The sequence below is a fragment of the Anolis sagrei genome, chromosome 11 (genome assembly GCF_037176765.1).
Source record: "Anolis sagrei isolate rAnoSag1 chromosome 11, rAnoSag1.mat, whole genome shotgun sequence".
In the NCBI taxonomy this organism is placed as follows: Eukaryota; Metazoa; Chordata; class Lepidosauria; order Squamata; family Dactyloidae; genus Anolis; species Anolis sagrei.
The window spans coordinates 4,519,452-4,547,281 of NC_090031.1; the positions used below are offsets into that span (position 1 = coordinate 4,519,452).

At 43.7% G+C, this 27,830-nt stretch overlaps 2 protein-coding genes across 3 annotated transcripts in view; one reads left to right on the forward strand and one right to left on the reverse strand.

Annotated features, from left to right (window-relative positions):
• The window catches only part of EGFL7 (EGF like domain multiple 7), a 29,947-nt gene extending 28,470 nt beyond the window's left edge, over window positions 1-1,477 (forward strand). For both annotated transcript variants that reach the window (XM_060757483.2, XM_060757484.2), the window contains one exon: window positions 1,248-1,477. In XM_060757483.2, the coding sequence (XP_060613466.2) occupies window positions 1,248-1,270 (23 nt within the window). In that variant the 3' untranslated portion in view covers window positions 1,271-1,477. The remainder of the gene's footprint in view (window positions 1-1,247) is intronic.
• Window positions 1,439-27,830, reverse strand: AGPAT2 (1-acylglycerol-3-phosphate O-acyltransferase 2). Its single transcript, XM_067471816.1, has 6 exons — window positions 27,393-27,830; window positions 8,581-8,714; window positions 7,496-7,671; window positions 5,982-6,077; window positions 5,411-5,483; window positions 1,439-3,335 (listed from the first exon to the last, which is right to left on the reverse strand). The coding sequence occupies exons 1-6, from the start codon at window positions 27,614-27,616 to the stop codon at window positions 3,166-3,168; spliced, it is 873 nt and encodes a 290-aa protein (XP_067327917.1). The 5' UTR covers window positions 27,617-27,830; the 3' UTR covers window positions 1,439-3,165.

Here is a 27,830-nt window from a genome sequence, read left to right on the forward strand (position 1 = left end):
TAATACAAATGTAATAATGCCAATAATAGAGTAAAATAATAAATGTAATAATAATAATAATAATAATAGAGTAAAATAAATGTAATAATAATAATAATAATAATAATAAATAGAGTAAAATAATACAAATGTAATAATGCCAATAATAGAGTAAAATAATAAATGCAATAATAATAATAAACAGAGTAAAATAAGTGTCATAAAATAATAATAGAGTAAAATAATGCAAATGTAATAATGCCAATAACAGAGTAAAATAATAAATGTAATAACTGATTTTGTTGGTATCTATTTCTATTTTGAAACTTACCAGTAGCGGCTGCATTCCTCGCCCTCGGCTTAGACTCGAGTCAATACACATTCCCAGATTTTTGTGGTAAAATTAGGTGCCTCGGCTTATATTCGGGTCGGCTTATACTCGAGTATATACGGTATATATATAAACATCGAACATAGAAATATTTGGAAAAAATGCATAGTGGAGACAATTGTGGCCACCAGTTAATTCAAAGCCATGAAGCATTTGTTTAATTTGTTGAAGATCTGAGAAGTATTTGATTGTTTGTCGAAGACTTAAGCAATAATAAAGGACTTTGTGAAACCTTTCAAACTTCTAAAGACTTTGTATAGGAAAATCCTTAGGACCTCTCAGCCGAGGCACCCCGGCTTCCTGCTGGGCACAAAGTTTAAGTATTTGCTTAATTTGTTGATGATCTTAGAAGTATTTGATTGTTTGTTGAAGACTTAAGCAAGACTTTGTTAAAGCTTTCAAACTTCTAAAGACTTTGTATAGGAAAATCCTTAGGGCCTCTCAGCCGAGGCACCCCGGCTTCCCACTGGGCACAAAGTTTAAGTATTTGCTTAATTTGTTGATGATCTTAGAAGTATTTGATTGTTTGTTGAAGACTTAAGCAAGACTTTGTTAAAGCTTTCAAACTTCTAAAGACTTTGTATAGGAAAATCCTTAGGGCCTCTCAGCCGAGGCACCCCGGCTTCCCACTGGGCACAAAGTTTAAGTATTTGCTTAATTTGTTGATGATCTTAGAAGTATTTGATTGTTTGTTGAAGACTTAAGCAAGACTTTGTTAAAGCTTTCAAACTTCTAAAAGCTTTGTATAGGAAAATCCTTAGGGCCTCTCACTTGAGGCACCCCGGCTTCCCGCTGGGCACAAAGTTTAAGTATTTGCATTTAAATTTGGCTCTCAGCACAAAGATCCCAACACTTGGCGTCATTTCTTCCCTTTCAGGTTCCTGCAAGAACGAACGCTGATGTTGCCAAATAGGACAAGAAAAGGAAACTCACCGATTGAAGGATTTCCGTTCTGGTTCGGAGGTTTCGACGGCTCCTCGTCTCAATCGGATGACAGCAGAGACAAGTGTTCAAGGGAGGAAAGAACGTGTTAGCCTTCCGGCGCAAGAAAACACACCGAGACCAAAGTTTTTCCTCCTTAAATAAATCCGCTTTATAAAAATCAAATCCACTCATATATTTCTGGACGCAAACCCCAACGCATTTCGGAACAAAGGCACTTCTTTGGCACGTTTCCGTGCGTTTACAGAGTCCAAAAAGGTTTCCTAAACGGCCTAAAAAGAGTCATATTTAAGCCTGAACTAAAGTTACAGTTTGGTCCGGTTAAAGTTGGGGTGGGAAACAAAATATATATCTCTCAACCCTTCAAATGAGCTTTTTTTGAAAGTCCAAATACCCTGAAATAATGAAAAAGGAGGTTCGTTCCAAATCCTAAGTGCCGGTACCGGAAAATCGTTATTATTGCAATTTTCGATGGATAAGAAATGCTCCCAAACACCGCTCAATTTTCCCTTTTCTCTTCTAGAGATGATAAATAACACATAGTTCCCTTTTTGGATCATAATGATACCCACATTCCTTTAATCCAAGGATTCTGGGCATTGCAACCCATCCCAAAACAAAACAACAACAAAGCTTTCCCCAAGTTTTGGACAAATATTACAATTCAAGCATTCAAACAACACAGCCATTTTTCAAGGTGGGCCTTTCCAACCATTTACATCCCCAATTATTGATCCCGGTATTGCCGTAAACTCCAAAACAGTCCCCCAAAGAGCAATCTCTCTACGCAATGCACAACCGCAAACCATGTCCATAAAGACGCTCCGCAACATTGCCCGAAAGACAATCCCGCATCTCCGAACACAAAATAAGACTCATTCTGGGAATGTCCCAGGACTGTTAGAAATATGTCCTGGTTCAATTGGGAAAAGAATACATTCCAGTGCCGGAAACTCTTCAGAATGTGATGGGTATGGTTTCGTAGGTCCCAATCCAGTCCCAAAAAGCAGACGGGTACGATTTTGTAGTTCCCAATCCAGTCCCAAAAAGCAGACGGGTACTATTTCGGAGTTCCCAATCCAGTCCCAAAAAGCGGACAGGTACGATTTCGGAGTTCCCAATCCAGTCCCAAAAAGCAGACGGGTACGATTTCGTAGTTTCCAATCCAGTCCCAAAAAGCAGACGGGTACGATTTAGGAGTTCCCAATCCAGTCCCAAAAAGCAGATGGGAACGATTTTGTAGTTCCCAATCTAGTCCCAAAAAGCAGACGGGTACGATTTCGGAGTTCCCAATCCAGTCCCAAAAAGCAGACGGGTACGATTTAGGTGTTCCCAATCCAGTCCCAAAAAGCGGACGGGTACGATTTCAGAGTTTCCAATCCAGTCCAAAAAGCAGACGGGTACGATTTCAGAGTTCCCAATCCAGTCCCAAAACAGTAGGTCGCCAACATCTCTGCAAAGATTAGTATAAACAATGGCAATAGTGCAAATGAGGAATTTGGAGAGATCGGGGACTTGATCCTCTTCCATGTTTAGTGGGAACGTTCGTCTCGGTTTGGATACGCTGGCAGTGCTTAATTTCCCCAAATTTCCCCAAAAATTAAAAGTAAAAGCAATAAAGAGTCACGACAGCCTCCCTCTCTTTGGTATTATTCACCGTTTGGGGTGAGGAAACGGGGATGGAAAAACATAAAAGAGAACAGGGATTATTTCGTGGAGAAAACCACACACCGGGAGAACGGGAACTGGGTTTCGGCTCCGTGATCTCGGTTTTCGGCCACGGGTGGGAGACCGAGAGGGGAAACGGAAGGTCCTCTCAACCGTGGGAGGGTTGCCACCTTCCTTGGTCCGCATCACTGAGACACCCGTGGTGGCGCTCCTCCGTTGGCTTCGCCGGGCCGTCCGGACAGCCGGAACAAGGTCTCCCGCATGGTGTTGTAGCACTGGCTAGTGAGTTCGTCCACGTCGGAAGGACCCAAGCCTTTGGTGGGAATGGCCGGCAGGACCTCTACCCGGATTTTGCCTGGAAGAATAGAAGGAGCTCGCATTAATCTTTGCAGACGACTCCCCCAAAATAGGGCAGCTTTATTTATTTGCAGTATTTATATTCCGCCCTTCTCAACCCAAAGGGGAATCAGGGTAGAGCACAACATCTAAACAGCAAACATTCAATGTCAGGACATAAATAGACTATAAGTAAAGGTAAAGGTTTTCCCCGTGTCCTACTCTGGGGGTTGGTATTCATCTCCATTTCTAAGCCGAAGAGCCGGCGTTGTCCATAGACACCTCCCTTCTCAACCCGAAGGGGACTAAGGGCACAGCACAACATGTAAACAGCAAACATTCAATGTCGGGACATAAATAGACTATAGGTAAAGGTAAAGGTTTTCCCTGTGTCCGACTCTGGGGAAAACCTGGGGGTTGGTGCTCATCTCAATTTCTAAGCCAAAGAGCCGGCGTTGTCCATAGACACCTCCCTTCTCAACCTGAAGGGGACTAAGGGCAGAGCACAACATGTAAACAGCAAACATTCAGTGTCAGAACATAAATAGACTATAGGTAAAGGTAAAGGTTTTCCCCGTGTCCGACTCTGGGGAAAACCTGGGGGTTGGTGCTCATCTCCATTTCTAAGCCAAAGAGCCGGCGCTGTCCATAGACACCTCCAAGATCACATAGCCAGCATGACTGCATGGAGTGCCGTTACCTTCCCTCCAGAGTGGTACCTATTAATCTACTCACTTTTGCATGTTTTCAAACTGCTAGGTTAGCAGAAGCTGGGGCTAACAGTGGGAGCTCACTCTGCTCCCCGGATTCAAACCTGCAACTATTCGGTCAGCAAGTTCAGCAGCTCAGCACATTAACCCACCTATTGCTACCTATTGACCTATTCACATTGGCATGTTTTTGAACTGCTAGGTTGGCAGAAGCTGGGGCTAACAGCAGGAGCTCACTCTGCTCCTCAGATTCAAACTTGCGACCTTTCGGTCAGCAAGTTCAGCAGCTCAGCACATTAACCCACTGCGGGTCAGCAAGTTGTACCTATTGCTACCTATTGATCTATTCACATTTGCATGTTTTCGAACTGCTTAGTTGGCAGAAGCTGGGGCTAACAGCGGGTGCTCACCCTGCTCCCCGAATTCGAACCTGCAGCCTTCCGGTCAGCAAGTTGTACCTATTGCTACCTACTGATCTACTCACTTTCGCAAGTTTTTGAAATGCTAGGTTGGCAGAAGCTGGGGCTAACACCAGGAGCTCACCCTGCACCTCAGATTTGAACTTGCAACCTTTTGGTCAGCAAGTTCAACAGCTCAGCACATTAACCCACTGCACCACCAAGGACTCAGACATACATAAACATTAAAATAATTTATCTCGACATTCAAATACACTGTTCAAAACCATCCCAATCATCTGCATCAAATCCAATGTGTGTATATAGATATACACACACGTATACACACACATTCAGATATACGTGTGTGTATATACATGTGTGTATATAGATTCTGGGGGCTGGTGCTCATTTTCAGAAGCTGGGGCTAACAGCGGGAGCTCACTCCGCTTTCCAGATTCAAACTGCCAACCTTTCAGTCAGCAAGTTCAGCAGCTCAGCGGTTAAACCCACTGTGCCACCAAGGGCCACAGTTCTACACTACAGTTGGACAATCCACTGGCTATGTGTCTGGCTATGTTCCCGTTCCCAGGCATAAAATGATTACATCTTCCCCTTTGGTCTGGTAGAAAGCGACAAAAATCAGGGAACTGGAGATGTATGGATATGTGTATGTATGTCCATGATATATGTGTATCACTGTGTCCCTATAAATAATTACAACTTCCCCTTAGGGAACTGTTTGCTTTATGAAAGAGACCTCTCGGAGGATAATAGTTTATAGGCCTCTATAGTGATTAGAGTGCTGTGGGAAGAAGGAAGTATCCAATGTGTGATCCAATACAAAAGCCAGTAGAGCAGTGGTTCTCAACGCGTGGGTCCCCAGGTGTTTTGGCCTATAACCACCTTCTCTGCCAGTGGAGAAGGTGGTTGTTTTGGCAAAACAAGACCGTGAAATGGGACCAAAACTTTCAGGGCGACCATACCTGATGTGAAGAGGTTCTTTGCAGGGTTGTAGAACGAAGAAAAGGACGAGTAGACCACAGGGACGACAGGAACCTATTTGTAACAGGGAAGAAGAATGTGAGAGGTGGTTTTGCAACAGATCTCAGAAAAATCTTGAGGTTTTTGTTGCTTACTTTATGGCGACTTTACTTTCCCTGGAAGCTTCTAGGGGAGTGTGTCTCAACCTTCCTGATGCCGCAACCCCTTAATACAGTTCCTCATGTTGTGGTGACCCCCAAACATAACATTATTTTCATTGCTACTTCCATAACTGAAATATATGTTTTCTGATGGTCTTTGGTGACTCTTCTGAAACCCCCTCGCGACCCCCCCCCCAGGAGTTCCGACCCCCAGGTTGAGAAACGCTGATCTATACTCATTAACTCGACTCTCATTAACTTCTTCTCCTGACAAATCATCTTCAGTTGCTCTGAGAAAGTCTGTGAAGGGCCTCTCCCAGGAATGTGGCCTTGGGAATCTTGTTAACTCAGGCCTAGGAAAACCCTTACCCCCATTGCCAAATATGGGTCAAATAATGGGATACTGGTTTACCTGTGTCTGGATGGCAAGGTGAAACGCTCCCTTCTTGAATGGCAGAAGGTCCCCGTTGCCGTTCCGGGTGCCCTCTGGGTAGATCCACACCTTGACCTGCAAGAAGGAGAGACACAAATACTTCCACATGTTCTGGAACATGGAATCGTATCGGCATTAAACAACGGATCTCATAATTATAAGATGATGACGATTACTGTATATACTCGAGTATAATTTTTCAGCCCCCCTTTTTAGGCTGCAAAAAGCTCCCTTCGGCTTATACTCGAGTCAAGGTTATTTATTATTTTACTCTGTTGTTAGTATTATTATTTGTATATCAGTTTTATTTCATGTATTATTTTACTCTCTTTATTATTATTACATTTACAGTATTTTACCCTATTATTATTATTGCATTTATTATTTCACACTATTTATGATTATTATTAAATTTCTTATTTTACTTTATTATTGCATTTATTATTTCCCTCTATTATTTGACTCTATTATTACATCTATTATTGCATTTCCATTATTTTACTTTATTATTATTATTATTATTATTACATTTATTATTTCCCTCTATTATTACATTTACTATTATTACATTTATTGTTCCTCTTCCATTATTTTACTTTATTATTATTATTATTATTATTATTGCATTTATTACTTTACTCTATTATTACATTTAATATTGCATTTCCATTATTTTACTTTATTACTATTATTATTATTATTGCATTTATTACTTTACTCTATTATTATATTTATTATTGCATTTCCATTATTTTACTTTATTACTATTATTATTGCATTTATTATTTTACTCTATTATTACATTTATTATTTCCCTCTATTATTAAATTTATTATTGCATTTCCATTATTTTACTTCATTATTATTATTATTGCATTTTCCATTATTTTACTTTACTATTATTATTGCATTTATTATTTTACTCTATTATATTTATTATTGCATTTCCATTATTTTACTTTATTATTATTATTATTATTGTATTTATTATTTCCCTCTATTATTACATTTATTATTGCATTTCCATTATTTTACTTTATTATTATTATGATTGTTGCATTTATTATTTTATTCTATTATTACATCTATTATTGCATTTCCATTATTTTACTTTATTATTATTATTATTATTGCATTTCCATTATTTTACTTTATTATTATTATTATTATTGCATTTATTATTTTACTCTATTATTACATTTATTATTTTATTCTATTATTACATCTATGATTGCATTTCCATTATTTTACTTTATTTTTATTATTATTATTGCATTTATTATTTTGCTCTATTATTTATTACATTTATTATTTTATCCTATTATTACATTTATTATTGCATTTCCATTATTTTACATTATTATTATTATTGCATTTATTATTTTACTCTATTATTACATTTATTATTTTACTCTATTATTACATTTATTATTGCATTTCCATTATTTCACTTTATTATTATTATTATTTGCGTGCGGACACCCGGCACTCACGTTGTCGGCAACCATGGCCTGCCCAACCTCGGCCATGACGGATTTCGCGTTGCTGGTGCTCTTCCGGTTGATGAAGATGACCCCTCCGAGCCACATGATCAGCCCCACCGACCCGAAGTAGAGGAGTTCCCGTTTCCCGATCTGGACGCAGCGCTCCGGGAGAATCTCCATCAAGCCTAAGGACGGACGGAAGAACAAAGGTGGAGGTTACAAAGACCTTGGTGAGTCAACAACGTTCCCTCGTTGTCATCCTTTGAGCGGTGATGGCACCATCATCAGCATACATCAAACTCTGTGTCCCTTGTGACAGTGCCTGATTACAGGAGCTGCCTTCATAGACCTGTGAGCAGCCAATAATACAGTAATAGCACCTAAAGCTTCAGAGAGCTTCTGTTCAACCATTTCAAAGCTCTCTGATTGAGCGGTGATGGCATCATCGTCAGCATACATCAAACTCTGTGTCCCTTCTGACAGTGGCTGATTACAGGAGCTCTCTTCATAGACCTATGAGCAGCTAATAATATAGTAATAGTACCTAAAGCTTCAGAGAGCTTCTGTTCAACCATTTCAAAGCTCTCTGATTGAGCTGTGATGGCACCATCGTCAGCATACATCAAACTCTGTGTCTCTTCTGACAGTGGCTGATTACAGGAGCTCTCTTCATACACCTATGAGCAACTAATGATACTATAATACCACCTAAAGCTTCAGAGAGCTTCTGTTCAATCATTTCAAAGCTCTCTGATTGAGCAGTGATGGCATGATCGTCAGCATAGATCAAACTCTCTGTCCCTTGTGACAGTGGCTGATTACAGGAGCGGTCTTGACAGACCTGTCAGTAGCATATGGCACTGTAAATCATCACCTGTATAATATCACAAAGGACGACCACCTTACCTGCTTCATAGGAAATCTGCTGCCAGATTTTGCAATTGACTAGCTTGATTAGCCTTGAATGGCCTTGCAGCTTCAAAGCCTGGCTGCCTACTGCCATGGGGAATCCTTTGTTGGGAGGTGCTAGCTGTCCCCAATTGGGGTATGTAGTGCTACTCAAGCTGGCCAATTGTCAAGATGGAGGGACTTACCCATCATATCGAGGATGCTTTGATGGTTCGAGACAATGACGCACGGCCCTTCGATCTCAAAATGCTCCAAGCCTTTGGTCTCGAACCGGAGGCCATAGAAGTACTTGAAGCTCCGGACGACGTTCTTGATGATCCTAAACGGGAGAGAAGCAAAACGGAGAGGTAAGGAGAGGCGCCTCCGAAAACGGTCTGTTTACCAACCTTCCCAAGCTTGTACATATATACATTAAAACTTGTGTGCCAGCTGCGCCCGTACATTGGGAAGTCGGATCTGGCCACGGTGGTCCACGCTCTTGTTACATCCCGAATAGACTACTGCAATGCACTCTACGTGAGTTTGCCCTTGAAGACTGTTCGGAAACTCTAACTAGTCTAGCGGGAGGCAGCCAGACTGCTCACCGGAGCGGCACACAGGAAGCATACCACCCCCCTGTTGTGCCAGCTCCACTGGCTGCCGATCCAGTTCTGAGCACAATTCAAAGTGCTGGTCTTGACCTACAAAACCCTATACGGTTCCGGCCCAGTGTATTTGTCCGAATGGATCTCCCTCTACGTCCCACCCTGGAGTTTAAGATCTTCTGGGGAGGCCCTGCTCTTGACCCCACCGCTATCACAAGTGAGACTGGCGGGGATGAGGAGCATGGCCTTCTCGGTGGTGGCCCCTCACCCAGGGAGATTAGATCAGCGACCTCCCTTTTGTCATTCAGAAAAAAAACCGAAGACCTGGATATGGGACCAAGCTTTTGGACATCCTGGCAGCTAAAGGAAAGACCCGATGATGAGGAGGAATTGATGGAACGGAATGGACATTCGGAACTCTGAACACTGAGCATGAGATTGTTTACTGTTATATTATGTATTGATGTTTTTAATCTGTTAATGTTCAAGCTGGGTTTAGAAAAGGCAGAGGAACGAGAGACCACATGGCCAATATCCGGATGCTGGAGAATGGAGAAAGGCAGGGAGTTTCAGAGAAACATCTACTTCTGCTTCATTGACTCTTCTAAAGCCTTTGACTGTGTGGATCATAATAAACGGTGGCAAGTTCTTGGTGGGATGGGCATCCCAAGCCCCCTTCCCTCTCTCCTGAGGAATCTGTACAAGGACCAAGTAGCAACAGTCAGAACTGACCACGGAGGAACAGACGGGTTCCAGATTGGGAAAGGCGTACGGCAAGGCTGCATCCTCTCACCCAACCTTTTTAACTTGTATGCAGAACACATCATGCGAGGATGTGCGGGGCTTGAGGAATGCAAAGCTGGGGTGGAAATTCCTGGAAGAAACATTAACAACCTCAGATATGCAGATGACACCACTCTGATGGCCGAAAGCGAGGAGGAGCTGAGGAGCCTTCTAATCAAGGTGAAAGAAGAAAGCGCAAAAGCCGGGTTGCAGCTAAACATCAAAAAAACCAAGATTATGGCAACAACAATGATTGACAACTGGGAAATAGAGGGAGAAAATGTGGAGGCCATGACAGGGTTTGTATTTCTAGGTGCAAAGATGACTGCAGATGCAGACTGAGGCCAGGAAATCAGGAGACGCTTCCTTCTTGGGAGGAGAGCAATGTCCAGTCTTGATAAAATAGTAAAGACTAGAGACATCAGACTGGCAACCAAGATCCATTGCCTAGTCCAAGCCATGGTCTTCCCTGTAGTCACCTACGGATGTGAGAGCTGGACCTTCGGGAAGGCTGAGCAAAGGAAGAGAGATGCTTTTGAGCTGTGGTGTTGGAGGAAAGTACTGAGAGTGCCTTGGACTGCGAGAAGATCCAACCAGTCCATCCTCCAGGAAAGAAAGCCCGACTGCTCACTGGAGGGAAGGAGACTAGAGACAAAGTGGAAGTCCTTTGGCCACATCATGAGGAGACAGGAAAGCCTAGGGAAGGGAATGATGCTGGGGAAAGTGGAAGGCAAAAGGAAGAGGGGCCGACCGAGGGCAAGATGGATGGGTGGCATCCTTGAAATGACTGGACTGACCTTGAAGGAGCTGGGGGTGGTGACGGCCGACAGGGAGCTCTGGCGTGGGCTGGTCCATGAGGTCACGAAGAGTCGGAGGCGACTGAACGAATGAACAACAACAACAATCTGTTAATTTGTTTAAATTACTTTTATGTATGTTTGTATAATTGACATAGGCATCGAAATGTGCTTTCGTTTGTAAGCCGTCCTGAGTCCCCCCTCGGGGGTGAGAAGTGCGGGGTAGAAGTAACTGAAATAATAATAATAATAATAATAATAATAATAATAATAATAACCACAATAAACTGTGCAGTGTGGACACCACCCGGCTAAGGGTAAAGTCCCCTGGAAATGTAGGCCCGGAAGGCACACCTGTCTGCGCAATTTGCACCAAAATATGTATTGCATATATTAGAGAAACCGGCTCCGCAACTAAACGGGAAGAGTTGTGGAAACTCCGGAAAGGACCTTTCCCCCCAAAAGCAACAGAAGCCAAGCAACAAACCATTATTATTACATACAAGGGGTGTTTGTGAAAGATTTTCACAAACTATACATGTGTAATGATATAAGTTTCTATAAGTTTTGTGCCAAATTACAACTCAGAACTGATAAGGGCCTCAAATCCAACGCACCCCATTCCGCGTAAGGTCTTTATTCTGGGATGAAATGGGAAAGACACTACCTTATTTACACTGCCAAATTAATGCAATTAATGCTTTTAGTGTTTATAGAGTCGTGGGAGTTGTCGTCGGATGATGTTCTTCACCTTCTCAGCGAAAAAAACGGCAGCAGCGCACCAAACGACGACATCCCAGGATTACATACGAGGGGTGTTCATTAAAGAAGTCCCCTGACCCACTTCTGTTTATCACAGGATGCCGAAACTGCACATGTGTCATGATATACGTCTCTATAGGTTACGTGCCAATTTCCAACTCTGAATTGATAACGGTCTTGATGTGACAGGTGCTGAAGCGGTGTGAGGTTGGGGAATGGACTCAGCGGAATCCAGAGCAGTCCTCAAGTTCCTTTACTCGGAAGTCCGCACACCAAAGGAGACGTTTGATGGGATGAAAGAGGTTCATGGTGAGGATTCTCCATCGTATGATGGAGTCAAGAACTGGCATCGTCAATCCCAATGTGGTCAGACTTTGGTGGAAACAGCCTAGTCCTCAAGTTCCTTTACTCGAAAGTCCGCACACCAAAGGAGACGTTCGATGAGATGAAAGAGGTTGATGGGGAGGATCCTCCAAAATATGATGGAGTCAAGAACTGGCATCGTCAATCCTGATGTGGTTGGACTTTGGTGGAAACAGCTCAGTCCTCAAGTTCCTTTACTCGAAAGTCCGCACACCAAAGGAGACGTTTGATGGGATGAAAGAGGTTCATGGTGATGAATCCCCAAAATATGATGGAGTCAAGAACTGGCATTGTCAATCCCAATGTGGTTGGACTTTGGTGGAAACAGCTCAGTCCTCAAGTTCCTTTACTCGAAAGTCCGCACACCAAAGGAGACGTTTGATGGGATGAAAGAGGTTCATGGTGAGGATTCCCCATCAGATGATGGAGTCAAGAACTGGCATTGTCAAACCCAATGTGGTCGGACTTTGGTGGAAACAGCTCAGTCCTCAAGTTCCTTTACTCGAAAGTCCGCACACCAAAGGAGACATTCGATGACATGGAAGAGGTTCATGGGGATGATTCCCCATCATAGGATGGAATCAAGAACTGGCATCGTCCATTCCAATATGGTTGGACTTTGGTGGAAAGATTCCATCAAATTCCAGGGCGACCCCTGCTATTGATGAACACACCATCCAGCAAGTTGAGGTTGCCATTTTGGAAAATGGCTGCATAAACATTCACCACTGAGCCCAAAATGTCAAGATGAGTGTGGGGTCCATGGAAGAAATCACCCAAGACCATCTTCCCATGCATAAGGTCTCCGCTAGCTGGGTTTCCCAGCTGCTCACACCTTTCCAGAAGCAGGAATGAGTCCAATACTCTCAGGCTCTCTTGACAATGATGTGCCATGGAAACCAGGAGGACTTTGTCAACAGACTGATCCCACAGAAGGAAAGCTGGGTCCATCTCTCTGATCCTGAGACTCAAGTCCAGTTGATGCCATGGAAGCATCCTGACTCACCGCCTCCAAAGAAGGCACGTGCCCAACTCTTGGCAAGCAAGGTCATGCTCACAGGATTTTGGGGGAAACCAGGAGGACTTTCCCAACAGACTGATCACTCAGGGTGAAAGCTGGGTCCATCGCTCTGATCCTGAGACTCAAGTCTAGTTGATGCCATGGAAGCATCCTGACTCACCGCCTCCAAAGAAGGTACGTGCCAAACTCTCAGCAAGCAAGGTCATGCTCACAGGATTTTGGGGGAAACCAGGAGGACTTTGTCAACAGACTGATCACACAGGTTGAAAGCTGGGTCGATCACTCTGATCCTGAGACTCAAGTCCAGTTGATGCCATGGAAGCATCCTGACTCTCCGCCTCCAAAGAAGGCACGTGCCCAACTCTAGGCAGGCAAGGTCACGCTCACAGGATTTTGGGACCAGCACGGAGGAGGATGGATGGGTTTCCTAGCAAAGGGGACCATCATCACTGGGGCAGACTAGGCTTCACTGCTGTGGACATTGCGGCAAGCCATCCAAACTAAGAGACAATGTGGCATGCTCCCCAAAGGTGTCCACATTCTGCAAGACAACTCACCGGCTCACAACTCCTCTGTTGCCCAAATGGAAGAAGCATGCTTTGACATTCTACCGTATCCCCCTGATTCACTCCACCTTGCACCATCGGACTTCCACCTCTTCCCAACCAGGAAGTTATTTTTGAATGGCAAGCCTTTATCATATGATGATAAAGACAGTGGATGTGGCTCTTAATGAGACATGCAGCATTATCACGGGGTGCCTGTGCCCCACATCACTGGAGAAATTACACTGCTTAGCCGGTATTGCACCACCTGACAACCGCCGGGAAGGAGCAGCCAATAGTGAAAGGACCAAGACAGAGACATCTCCAGCTCATCCCGTTTGGGTATCAGCCAGCATGTCAACAACTTAAATCAAGAAATAGTTTTCTTAGATCTACAGAGACACTCGCTGGAACACTTCAGCAAGCGAGAGTCCAAAAGTGGCAGGCTCAAACCCAGAACCTCAACCAATGGCTGATACCAAATGAGAGACACACAGAAGACTGGGCGACTTGGAAGGCGCTAACAGACCACGAGATGCAGAGCCAACCTCAAGAAATGGGGCCACAAAGTGGAATCCTTGATATGCGAATGTGGAGAAGAGCAAACCACTGACCACCTGCTGCAACGCAACCTGAGCCCTGCCACATGCACAATGGACAACACCAGAGGCACTCCAAGTGGCCAGATACTGGTCAAAGGACATTGAATCAACTACCAAACCTTTCAGGAACGCCCCTTGTAGCTATCTATTGGGTGGATATTTTCATGACAAAAGGGTTGGAACAAAGGGATGAGAACAGGCAAAACGCAGAGACAAAACCAACTCAAAACACACTTTGCAATCTGCCCCCAATCCGTTGCGTGGTCACAAAAAGCCAAACCGGACCGTCGAGGTCACGTTTTGCTTAGCGAAGCAGCGACAACGTTGGCTTCTCTTTGCAAACAACAGCTGCCTCTTTACAAGCGGGGTGGAATCACGTCCCATAAAAACCACAATAAAAAGAGGCTAATTGACAGGGAAAGGAAAGGTTTATTGCACTGCATGGCAGAACTGGTCTGCTTACAAGCCTTCGTCTCCTTTTCCAAATGCAGATACCCTCCCTGATTGACTTTGCAACTGCAAGGCCATTCAGTGCTAATCAAGGTCACCAATGGCAACATTCACACTCGCCTCCAGCAGACAAGAATTCTTTCTCCCACCCTGCACATCATTCCACAGGTATATAAATATATAAACATATAAATGAGGATTCCTGCCAGAGATGTGGGTGAAATGTCAGGAAAGAATGCTTCTGGAACATGGCGAGATAGCCTGGAAAACTCAGCAACCCAATAACTATCATGTCTCCTCTTAAACCAACTCTTTAAGCTGCTCCTCATAGGGATTTGTGGTCTCTGGAGCTTTGATCCTTTGAGTCGCCCTTCTCTCGACACCTTCCGCCTTCTATTATTCTATTATGGCCATCTGTCAGGAGGGTTCTGATTGTGACTTCCTGCCTGGCAGAATGGGGTTGGACTGGGTGGCCTTTCGGGTTCATGCCAGCATTAGGATCCTATTATTCAGAGGCTGTGTGGCCATCTCTCAGGAGGGTTTTGATTGTGCCTTCCTGCTTGGCAGAATGGGGTTGGACTGGATGGCCTTTGGGGTCTGTTCCAGCATTTGGATCCTATTATTCAGAGACTGTATGGCCATCTGTCGGGAATGTTTTGATTGTGCCTTCCTGCCTGGCAGAATGGGGATGGACTGGATGGCCTTTGGGGTTCGTTCCAGCATTAGGATCCTATTATTCAGAGGCTGTGTGGCCATCTGTCGGGAGGGTTTTGATGGTGTCTTATTCCCCAGGAGAATGGGGTTGGAGGGATGGCCTTTGGGGTCTGTTCCAGCATTAGGATTCTGTTATTCAGAGGCTGTGTGGCCATCTGTCGGGAGGGTTTTGATGGTGTCTTATTCCCCAGGAGAATGGGGTTGGACTGGATGGCCTTTGGGGTTCGTTCCAGCATTAGTATCCTATTATTCAGAGGCTGTGTGGCCATCTGTCGGGAGGGTTTTGATTGTGCCTTCCTGCCTGGCAGAATGGGGTTGGACTGGATGGCCTTTGGGGTTCATTCCAGCATTAGGATCCTATTATTCAGAGACTGTATGGCCATCTCTCAGGAGGGTTTTGATGGTGTCTTATTCCCCAGGAGAATGGGGTTGGACTGGATGGCCTTTGGGGTTCATGCCAGCATTAGGATCCTATTATTCAGAGACTGTATGGCCATCTCTCAGGAGTGTTTTGATTGTGCCTTCCTGCCTGGCAGAATGGGGTTGGACTGGATGGCCTTTGGGGTTCGTTCCAGCATTAGGTTTCTATTATTCAGATGTTGTGTAGCCATCTGTCGGGAGGGTTTTGATTGTGCCTTCCTGCCTGGCAGAATGGGGTTGGACTGGATGGCCTTTGGGGTTCGTTCCAGCATTAGGATCCTATTATTCAGAGACTGTATGGCCATCTCTCAGGAGGGTTTTGATGGTGTCTTATTCCCCAGGAGAATGGGGTTAGACTGGATGGCCTTTGGGGTATTGTTCCAGCATTAGGATCCTATTATTCAGAGACTGTATGGCCATCTGTCGGGAATGTTTTGATTGTGCCTTCCTGCCTGGCAGAATGGGGTTGGACTGGATGGCCTTTGGGGTTCGTTCCAGCATTAGGATCCTATTATTCAGAGACTGTATGGCCATCTCTCAGGAGTGTTTTGATTGTGCCTTCCTGCCTGGCAGAATGGGGATGGACTGGATGGCCTTTGGGGTTCGTTCCAGCATTAGGATCCTATTATTCAGAGACTGTATGGCCATCTGTCGGGAATGTTTTGATTGTGCCTTCCTGCCTGGCAGAATGGGGATGGACTGGATGGCCTTTGGGGTTCATTCCAGCATTAGGATCCTATTAGTCAGAGACTGTATGGCCATCTCTCAGGAGGGTTTTGATGGTGTCTTATTCCCCAGGAGAATGGCGTTGGACTGGATGGCCTTTGGGGTTCATTCCAGCATTAGGATTCTATTATTCAGAGGCTGTATGGCCATTTCTCAGGATGGTTTTGATGGTGTCTTATTCCCCAGGAGAATGGGGTTGGACTGGATGGCCTTTGGGGTTCGTTCCAGCATTAGGATCCTATTATTCAGAGGCTGTGTGGCCATCTGTCAGGAGGGTTTTGATGGTGTCTTATTCCCCAGGAGAATGGGGTTGGACTGGATGGCCTTTGGGGTTCGTTCCAGCATTAGGATCCTATTATTCAGAGGCTGTGTGGCCATCTGTCAGGAGGGTTTTGATGGTGTCTTATTCCCCAGGAGAATGGGGTTGGACTGGATGGCCTTTGGGGTTTGTTCCAGCATTAGGATTCTGTTATTCAGAGGCTGTGTGGCCATCTGTCGGGAGGGTTTTGATGGTGTCTTATTCCCCAGGAGAATGGGGTTGGACTGGATGGCCTTTGGGGTATTGTTCCAAGCCAGGTCTGACCAAACCAGTCACTCAACAATGCAAACTGGAATCTCTCCCCAGGCAAGTTCTTTGACAAAGCGCTCTGCACATGCTCTGTGGCACTCTCTCCTATCTCATAATTTGGGTCCATTTCCCGTGTGGGGAGGTGACGACACCCTTCCGTGGGGTGATTCCTGGCCTGACTGGGTGAGGGTTCGGCCATGATCCAGGATTAGCAAATGACTAAACAGAAGAGAGAGCGACTTCACCGGGTCAAAGGCAAAGCCGTCGTCGCACAGACGTCTTTGAACCAGAGTGATTCATCGTTCCGGTTTCTCAATGGGGGCAAAAGTCCCCGTGCCGTTTCACGATGTGACATTCGTTCCATGCACAAAATGCACAAATTGCATCATTTAAAAAAAAATGGGATTCCCTTCTGCACCATTTGGCACCATTTGGCCAACCCGCCTCATAGGAAACCTGCTACCAAACAGGAGCTTTTTTGTTGAGTTCCCGGGCCAGAGATGCAGATGGCGGAAACAGAAGAACGGCCTGCCTCAGGGGAGCGTGCTTGCTCCATCCATGTTCAACATCTACACAAATGACCAGCCACTGCCAGAAGGGACAGAGAGCTCATCTATGCTGACGATCGTGCCATCACCACTCAAGCAGGAAGATTTGAAATGGTCGAACAGAAGCTCTCCGAAGTTTTAGGTGCCCTTTATTGCCTATCACAGGGAAAACCAGCTTGCACCATCAACATTTAACATTACACAAATGATCAGCCAGAAGGGACAGAGAGTTTCATCTATGCTGATGATCGTGCCATCACCACCCAAGCAGGGAGCTTTGAGATGGTTGAATGGAAGCTCTCTGAAGTTTTAGGTACTCTCACTGCCTCTCCGAAGCTTGCTCCATCAATGTTCAATATGTACAGACATTATCAGCCACTGCCAGAAGGGACAGAGAGTTTCATCTTTGCTGACGATCGTGCCATCACCACCCAAGCAGGGAGCTTTGAGATGGTTGAACGGAAGCTCTTCAAAGCTTTAGATGCTCTTACTGTCTCCTCCAAAGCTTGCTCCATCAATGTTCATTATGTACAGACATTATCAGCTACTGCCAGAAGGGACAGAGAGTTCCATCTATGCTGACGATCGTGCCATCACCACCCAAGCAGGGAGCTTTGAGATGGTTGAATGGAAGCTCTCTGAAGCTTTAGGTACTCTCACTGCCTCTCCGAAGCTTGCTCCATCAATGTTCAATATGTACAGACATTATCAGCCACTGCCAGAAGGGACAGAGAGTTTCATCTATGCTGACGATCGTGCCATCACCACCCAAGCAGAGAGCTTTGAGATGGTTGAACAGAAGCTCTCCGAAGCTCTAGGTGCTCTTACTGCCTCTCCGAAGCTTGCTCCATCAATGTTCAATATGTACAGACATTATCAATGTTCAATATGTACAGACATTATCAGCCACTGCCAGAAGGGACGGAGAGTTTCATCTATGCAGACGACCGTGCCATCACCGCCCAAGCAGGGAGCTTTGAGATGGTTAATGGAAGCTCTCCAAAGCTTTAGATGCCATTACTGCCTCTCCAAAGCTTGCTCCATCAATGTTCAATATGTATTTATTTACAGTATTTATCTGTACAGATATTATCAGCCACTGCCAGAAGGGACAGAGATTTCCATCTATGCTGACGATTGTGCCATCACCACCCAAGCAGGGAGCTTTGAGATGGTTGAACAGAAGCTCTCTGAAGCTCTATGTGCTATTACTGCCTCTCCAAAGCTTGCTCCATCAATGTTCAATATGTACATGCTTCAAACTACAAGAGAGGAGATTCCATCTGAACATGAGGAAGAACTTCCTGACTGTGAGAGCTGTTCAGCAGTGGAACTCTCTGTCCTGGAATGTGGTGGAGGCTCCTTCTTTGGAAGCTTTTAAGCAGAGGCTGGATGGCCATCTGTCAGGGGTGATTTGAATGCAATATTCCTGCTTCTTGGCAGAATGGGGTTGGACTGGATGGCCCATGAGGTCTCTTCCAACTGTTGGATTCTAGGATTCTATGACATTCTCAGCCACTGCCAGAAGGGACAGAGAGCTTCATCTATGCTGATGATCGTGCCATTACTGCTCAAGCAGGGAGCTTTGAGATGGTTGAACAGAAGCTCTCCAAAGCTCTAGGTGCTCTTACTGCCTATTCCAGGGAAAACCAGCTGATCCCTAACCCATCTAAAACACAGACATGTTCCTTTCATCTCAAGAACAGACAAGCATCCCGAGCTCTGAGGATTATTACCTGGGAAGGAATCCCACTGGAGCATTGCAGCGCACCCAAGTACCTGTGAGTCACCCTGGACCATGCTCTGACCTACAAGAAGCACTGCCTGAACATCAAGCAAAAAGTGGGTGCTAGAAACAATATCATACGAAAGCTGACTGGCACAACCTGGGGATCACAACCAGACACAGTGAAGACATCTGCCCTTGCGCTGTGCTACTCTGCTGCTGAGTATGCATGCCCAGTGTGGAACACATCTCACCACGCTGAAACAGTGGATGTGGCTCTTAATGAGACATGCCGCATTATCACGGGGTGTCTGCGCCCTACACCACTGGAGAAATTACACTGCTTAGCCGGTATCGCACCACCTGACTAAGTATTAATTAGTAATGTGTTGTTGAAGGCTTCCATGGCCGGAATCTCCGGGTTGCTGTGAGTTTTCCAGGCTGTCTGGCCATGTTCCAGCAGCATTCTCTCCTGACATTTCTCCCACATCTGTCGCCGGCATCCTCAGAGGTCTGGAGGTCTGTTGGAAACTAGGAAAATTGGGTTTATATATCTGTGGAATGCCCAGGGTGGGAGAAAGAACTCTTGTCTGTTGGAGGCAAGTGCGAATGTTGCCATTGGCCAATTTAGCTAGCATTGGATGTCCTAGCAGCTTCAAAGCTTGGCTGCTTCCTGCCTGTTTACATATCTGTGGAATGTCCGGGGTGGGAGAAAGAACTCTTGTCTGTTGGAGGCATGTGTGACTGTTGCCATTGGCCACCTTGAGTAGCATTGAATGGCCTTGCAGCTTCAAAGCCTGGCTGCTTCCTGCCTGTTTATATATCTATGGAATAATGTCCAGGGTGGGAGAAAGAACTCTTGTCTGTTGGAGGCAAGTGTGACTGTTGCCATTGGCCAGCTAGGTTAGCACTGAATGGCCTTGCAGCTTCAAAGCCTGGCTGCTTCCTGCCTGTTTACATATCTATGGAAAGAACTCTTGTCTGTTGGAGGCAAGTGTGACTATTGCAATTGGCCAGCTAGATTAGCATTAAATGGCCTTGCAGCTTCAAAGCCTGGCTGCTTCCTGCCTGTTTACATATCTATGGAATAATGTCCAGGGTGGGAGAAAGAACTCTTGTCTGTTGGAGGAAAGTGTGAATGTTGCCAGGAGCAAAATGACAGTTTTGGAAGTTGCAATGAGAATAATGTTATGGTTGGGGGTCACCACCACATGAGGAACCGCATTAAGGGGGTCGCGGAATTAGGAAGGTGGGGAAACACTGGTGTAGACGCACCTTGGGCCAAGTCACCAATGCCTCCCCGATTACGAGAGCAAAGAACTGGCGTGCCCAAGCGGCTTAGCCTTGCAAATCGCTGACGTAGGATCTCCCAGGTAGGCCACCCCCCGATGCAAAGGCATTATCCCCGTGCAAACTAAAAATAGACGCTCTGCAAGCCACTTCCAGGTCTATTTCCTAAGGTGCATCCACACTGCAGAACGAAGGCACTTTGGTCCCACCTGAACATTGCCTCCATGCGAAGGGAGTTGTCGTTTTGCAAGGCCTTTGAGCGCTCTCTACAAAAAAAGAAAAAAGTGTCCAACTCCCATTATTATTACTACTATTGCTATTATTATTACATTTATTATTACATTTAATATTTTACTCTATTATTGTTGTCATTATTACATTTATTATTTCACTCTATTTATTATTTTACTCTATCATTACATTTATTATTATTATACTCTATCATTATTGCATTTATTATTTCACTCTATTATTATTTTGCTCTATTATTATTATTATTACATTTATTATTTTACTCTATTATTATTACATTTATTATTTTACTCTATTATTATTACATTTATTATTTCACTCTATTTATTGTTCTTTTACTCTATTATTATTATTATTATTATTATTACATTTAATATTTTACTCTATTATTGTTGTCATTATTACATTTATATTATTCGACTCTATTATTATTATGACATTTATTCTACTCTATTATTGTTATTACATTTATTACTTTACTCCATTTATTATTGACTTTACATTTATTATTTTTCTCCATTTATTGTTATTACATTTATTATTTACTCTATTATTATTACATTTATTATTTACTCTATTATTATTATTATTATTGCATTTATTATTTTACTTTATTATTATTATTATTACATTTAATATTTTACTCCATTTATTATTACATTTAATATTTTACTCTATTATTATTAATATTGCATTTATTATTTCACTCTATTTATTATTCTTTTACTCCATTATTGCATTTATTATTTTACTCTATTATCCTTATTACATTTAATATTTCACTCCAATTATTATTATTATTATTTTTACATTATTTTACTCTATTATTATTATTATATTTATTATGACTTCCTATGATTCCATTGCATCAAGCCAAGACAGTTCAAGTGGTATCAAATGGGATTAATTCCAGTGTCGATGCAATATAAAAATATAATAATATATATTTATATATATATATATATATATATATATATAAAATATTATATTATAATATAAAATATATAAACAATATAAATATATATAAGTAAATATAAAAATATAATAATATATTTTATTACATATATATATATATAAATATATATATATATTATAAAATATATTATTATATTTTTATATTTACTTTTATATATTTATATTGTTTGTATATTTTATAATATTATATTTTTATATTGCATCCATACTGTGGAATTAATGCCATTTGATTAATTATAAATAATATTATATATATAGATATTATATAATAATATAAAATATATAAACAATATAAATATATAAAAGTAAATATAAAAATATAAAATATATATTTTATAATATATTTATATATATAAATATTATATGTAATATATATATATATATATAATTGTAATATAAAATATATAAACAATATAAATATATAAAAGTGTGTGTGTGTGTAGCTTTAGGTTTTGGAAGCTGCCTACATTCTGGGAGGCAGGCGGTCTCCCAACGCAACCCACAAATTAAATGAGAACACAACAAATAAAACAAACAGGTGTTTCTTGCAAAACGACACGCAAACAAACACTGTCACAAAAGCCAAGAGACTTCTGAAGCTGCCCGGAGACATTAAAGGGAAGGCGCATTCCTGCCCCGGCTTGTCCTACCAAACAAAACTTTTGGAGTGAAACCACATTCCGGAAAAACCACACACCCAATCGCGAAATCTTGGCAAGTCTTGAGCATGGGATCAGCACAACAACAACCTCAAAGTTTCCCAAAGGAAGGGAGGCATGTTTGGTTTGCAAAGGCCTGGGTCAGATTCATATTATATGTGTTTTAGTGTCGGTTGCAAGGTGTGTGCCGGCTCTTGTTGGGTTTCGGTGTCGGTTGCAAGGTGTGTGGTCCCAACCGGACTCTTGTTGGAAAAGCAGACCCAATCCAAGCATCGTTGTGCAGGGACACAATCAGGTGCATTTCAGGCAAGGCCAACCACGTGCCGTGAAGTTACGCAACCGGGGCAATCATACAACGCCTTACTTACGCAGGCAGGCAAAGGTCAGGGAAATGCCCCGAGTTTGCAGTCGTTTCCACAATCGTTTTCCCACCATTTCCCTTCCAAAATTGGACTCTTTTCACCCATCATACAAGATGAGCCAGTTTATACCAAATCCTGCAAAGATACCCAGGTTGGCCATATAGCCAATTACAACAACCGCACAAAACCCACAAAAATGGGATGTTACTCTATTATTATTATTATTAAATTTATTGTTTACTCTATTATTATATTTATTGTTTATTTGTTATTATTATTACCTTTATTATTTTACTCTATTATTATTATATTTATTGTTTACTCTATAATAATTATTACATTTATTAATTTACTGTATTATTTTATTATTTTACTCTATTATTATTGCAGTTATTATTTTACTCTATTATCCTTATATGTTTCTCCAATTTACATTATTTTACTCCATTATTATATTTATTATTTTACTTTATTAATATTATTACATTTATTGTTTACTCTAATATTATTACATTTATTATTTGTTATTTATTACCTTTATTATTTTACTCTATTATTATAATATTTATTTTATTACTCTATTATTATTATTATTATTATTACATTTATCATTTTACTCTATAATAATTATTACATTTATTAATTTACTGTATTATTACTTTTATTATTTTACTCTATTATTATTATTATTATTATTATTGCAGTTATAATTTTACTCTATTATCCTTTTTACATGTTTCTCCCATTTACATTATTTTACTCCATTATTATATTCATTATTTTACTCTATTAATATTATTACATCTCCATTCATGACGCTTCAAATTCCGCAGCACTGCTGGTCACAGCTGACCTCCAGTTAGAGCATTCAGGAGCCAGGGCTTCCCAGTTCTCGGTGTCATTCAGAAGAATGCTGCACTCGCAGAGCTCAGGCAGTGTTGTATTTCAGTCTCAATGTTGACTTTGGTGGAGAGGTGGCTGCCAAGAGAGCGGAAATGATCCACATTTTCTAACGTTACTCCCTTAAACTGTATTTCCGGCATTGGAGAGCGATTGGATGGTGACTGCTGGAAGAACACTTTGGCTTTCTCGATGTTCAATGAGAGGCCAAGCTCCTCGTACGCTTCTGCAAAGATGTTTAGAGTGGCTTGTAGATCTTTTTCTGAATTTGCACTGACTACATTATCATCAGCATATTGGAATCCTATAACAGATGTTGTTGTGACTTTGGTTTTGTAGAGGGATTGACTGGTGCCTGTTGAAAGAGCGCTTTGGGTTTCTCGATGTGCAGAGAGGCTGAGCTCGTTGTATGCTTCTGCAAAGGTGTTTAGGTCTTCTTCTGAATGCGCATGGATTATGTTATCATCAGCATATTGGAGTTCTATAAAAGATGCTGTTGTGACCTTGGTTTTGGCTTTGAGTGAGGTTAAATAGATGGATGATTTCCACTCCAGTGGGAAGCTTCAACTAGACCAATCCAACCACTGAAGTCATGAACCAACCTGGACACAGCATATTATTATTGGAGAACACAGCAGATATGCTGGACCACTCCAACAACCACCATGTCAAGCTACACAGAAAAGGCGTTGAAATCCACTTGAAGCAGGTGGACAGCCTCAACAGAAAGGATGAACCAAATCTGACTACCATAAACCTTGATTAAATGAAGAGCAAAACTCATAAAACAGTGGAATTCCAGAAAAGAAACAATCAGGGCCAGCTAACACCTCCCAACCAAGGATCCCCCCAGGCAGGAAGCAGCCAGGCCTTGAAGCTGAAAGGCTTCAATTCTAATTATGGCGATTATTGACAACATTCACACTGGCCACAAACAGACAAGAGTTCTTTCTCCCACTTTGGACACCATCCCACAACAGGCAGGAAGTAGCCAGGCTTTGAAACTGCAAGGCCATCCAATGCTCATCAAGGTGGCCAATGGCAACATTCACACCGTCTCCAACAGACAAGAGTTCTTTCTCCCACCCTGGACGTAATTCCACAGATATATAAACAGGCAGGAAGCAGCTAAGCCTCGAAGCTGCAAGGCCATCCAATGCTCATCAAGCTGGCCAATGGCAACATCCACACTTGCCTCCAACAGACAAGAGTTCTTTCTCCCACCGAGGGCATTCCACAGGCAGGAAGCAGCCAGGCTTTGAAGCTGCAAGGCCATCCAATGCTAATCAAGGTGGCCAATTGCAACATTCACAGATGCCAAAGCGGCCAATGCCAACACTCACACTTGCCTCCAACAGACAAGAGTTCTTTCTCCCACCCAGGACATCATCCCACAACTATATAAAAACACGCAGGAAGCAGCCAGGCTTTGAAGCTGCAAGGCCAATGCTCATCAAGGTGGCCAATGGCAAAATTTACACTTGCCTCAAACAGTTCTTTCTCCATCCTGGACATCATTCTACAGATATATAAACCCCATTTTCCTAGTTTCCAACAGACCTCTCAACCTTTGACGATGCCTGCCATGGATGTGGGCGAAACGTCAGGAGAGAATGCTACTGGGAAGATGACTAGACAGCCTGGGAAAACTCACAGCAACCCAGTGATTCCGGACATGGAAGCCTTCGACAACACATTATTCCATATATATATATAAACCCCATTTTCCTAGTTTCCAACAGACCTCCCAACCTCTGAGGATGCGTGCCATGGATGTGGGCGAAACATCAGGAAAGAATGCTTCTGGGAAGATGGCCAGACAACCTGGGAAAAAACTCACAAGCCAGAAAATACTCTTTATGATAAGTTATGTATTGAAATCATAGATACATAAACCTCATTTTCCTAGTTTCCAACAGACCTCCCAACCTCTGAGGATGCCTGCCATGGATGTGGGCGAAACATCAGGAGAGAATGCTTCTGGGAAGATGGCCAGACAGCCTGGAAAAAACTCACAAGCCAGAAAATACTCCTTATGATAAGTTATGTATTGAAACCATAGATACATAATCCTCATTTTCCCAGTTTCCAACAAACCTCCCAACCTCTGAGGATGCCTGCCATGGATGTGGGCGAAACGTCAGGAGAGAATGCTTCTGGGAAGATGGCCAGACAGCCTGGGAAAACTCAAGCCAGAAAATACGATAAGTTATGTCTGCTTCTTATTGAAAGGCAAGGGAACCGGTGATAAGAAATGACCCTTATGTTTTGAGCGCAAACATTGCCTGTATTGATATGGGATGCTCCTGATTAAAGGTCTGAAAAACCCGGATGTCAGGTGTCAATACTCTGAGGATGCCTGCCATAGATGTGGGCGAAATGTCAGGAGTGAATGCTACTGGGAAGATGGCCAGACAGCCTGGAAAACACAGTGTCTCTTATTGTAATCAATGGCTTTTTACATTCCAGGCCTGCAAAGCTTGCTTTGTAAACAGAGAGGGAGACATATTTTCCTCCTTTGTTTACATTCTAAACAGGGAAGGGAAACATAAATAGTGCACTTCCCCTTTAAGAAAAGCAGGCCTGGGCCAACTTGGGCTCTCCAGGTGTTTTGGACTCCAACTCCCACCATTCCTAACAGCCGGTAGGCTGTTAGGAATGGTGGGAGTTGGAGTCCAAAACACCCGGAGGGCCCAAGTTGGCCCAGGCCTGTTCAACTGCAATGCCAAAAGTTTGCAAAAGTTTGCAAAAGCAAGCAACAGTTTGGTTGGCTTTTTGGACCTCAATTCTCTCCCCCCCCCCCCCCCAAACCCCTTTGATTGGCAGCTCGGTAGAGGACCCTTCTGTCTCCAAACCGGCTGTTAGGAATGGTGGGAGTTGGAGTCCAAAACACCTGGAGGGCCCAAGTTGGCCCAGGTCTGTTTTTGCTTGCTTTTCCCAACTTTTGCAAACTTTTGGCATTGTAGTTGAACAGACCTGGGCCAACTTGGGCCCTCCAGGTGCTTTGGACTCCAACTCCCACCATTCTTAAGAGCCTACCGGAGACAGAAGGGTTTGGAGACAGCCGGTAGGCTGTTAGGAATGGTGGGAGTTGGAGTCCAAAACACCCGGAGGGCCCAAGTTGGCCCAAGCCTGCTCAAATGCAATGCGTAAAGTTTGCAAAAAATTGCAAAAGTTTCCAAAAGCAAGCAACAGATTGGTTACCTTTTTGCACCTCAATTCCTTCCCCCCCCCAAACTCCTTTAATTGGCAGCTCGGTAGAGGACCCTTCTGTCTCCAAACCGGCTGTTAGGAATGATGGGAGTTGGAGTCCTTACACCCGGAGGGCCCAAGTTGGCCCAAGCCTGCTTTCTTGCAATGCGTAAAGTTTGCAAAAGTTGGGAAAACCAATCAACAGTTTGGTTGGCTTTTTGCACCTCAATTCTCTCCCCCCCAAACCCCTTTGATTGACAACTCGGTAGAGGACCCTTCTGCCTCCAAACCGGCTGTAAGGAATGGTGGGAGTTGGAGTCCTTACACCCGGAGGGCCCAAGTTGGGCCAGGCCTGCTTTATTGCAATGCGTAAAGTTTGCAAAAGTTGGGAAAAACAATCAACAGTTTGGTTGGCTTTTTGGACCTCAATTCTCCCCCCCCCCCCCCCAACCCCTTTGATTGACAGCTCGGTAGAGGACCCTTCTGCCTCCAAACCGGCTGTAAGGAATGGTGGGAGTTGGAGTCCAAAACACCCGGAGCAGCCCAGGCCTGCTTTATTGCAATGCGTAAAGTTTGCAAAAGTTTGCAAAAGTTGGGAAAAAGCAAGCAACTATTTGGTTAGCTTTTTGGACCTCAATTCCTTCCCCCCCAAACCCCTTTGATTGACAGCTCGGTAGAGGACCCTTCTGTCTCCAAACCGGGCTGCGAACCCACCCCCCAAGCCCCCCCTTTATCGCGGGATAGACGCGGGAACTCACGTCATGTTGTGGACGGTGCGCCCTCGGTTCCAGAAGAGGCAAGCCGGGGCGGTGAGAGCCGAGCAAACCAGGCAAAGGATGCAATAGAAGCCCACTTTGAAGCGGAAGCGGAGCTTGGGGCTGAGGGCCAAGACCCCCGGCAAGCCCACCAGGAAGCCCAGGGCCAGCCAGCCCCCCAAGCCCCCCCAGCCCCAGCCCACCGCCGGAGAGAAGGAGTCCTCCATGGAGAGAAGCACTAGGCAGCCCAGGGCGCAAAAGGGGAGTCGCGCAATGGAGAGCTGGGTAGGGGGGCCCACTTGGGAAGGGTCCACAGCCCTCCCCAAACGAGGAAGGGGGCCACGGAAAGGGGGAAAGGGGGGCAAAAGGAAGGAGAAGAAGGGCCCCCAGGAGCCAAGGCTTCTCCGCACCCAGGAAGGGCAGAATGAGGCAGGAAAGGAA

Bases quoted from the DNA above. Each gene is read 5' to 3' on its own strand.
- AGPAT2 (XM_067471816.1), bottom strand. From the start codon at position 27,616: ATGGAGGACTCCTTCTCTCCGGCGGTGGGCTGGGGCTGGGGGGGCTTG. The intron at 8,715-27,392 runs GTGAGTTCCCGC...TCTCCCGTTTAG, and splicing joins CGCACCGTCCACAACATGAC to GATCATCAAGAACGTCGTCC. The intron at 5,484-5,981 runs GTAAACCAGTAT...TGTTACAAATAG, and splicing joins ACCTTGCCATCCAGACACAG to GTTCCTGTCGTCCCTGTGGT.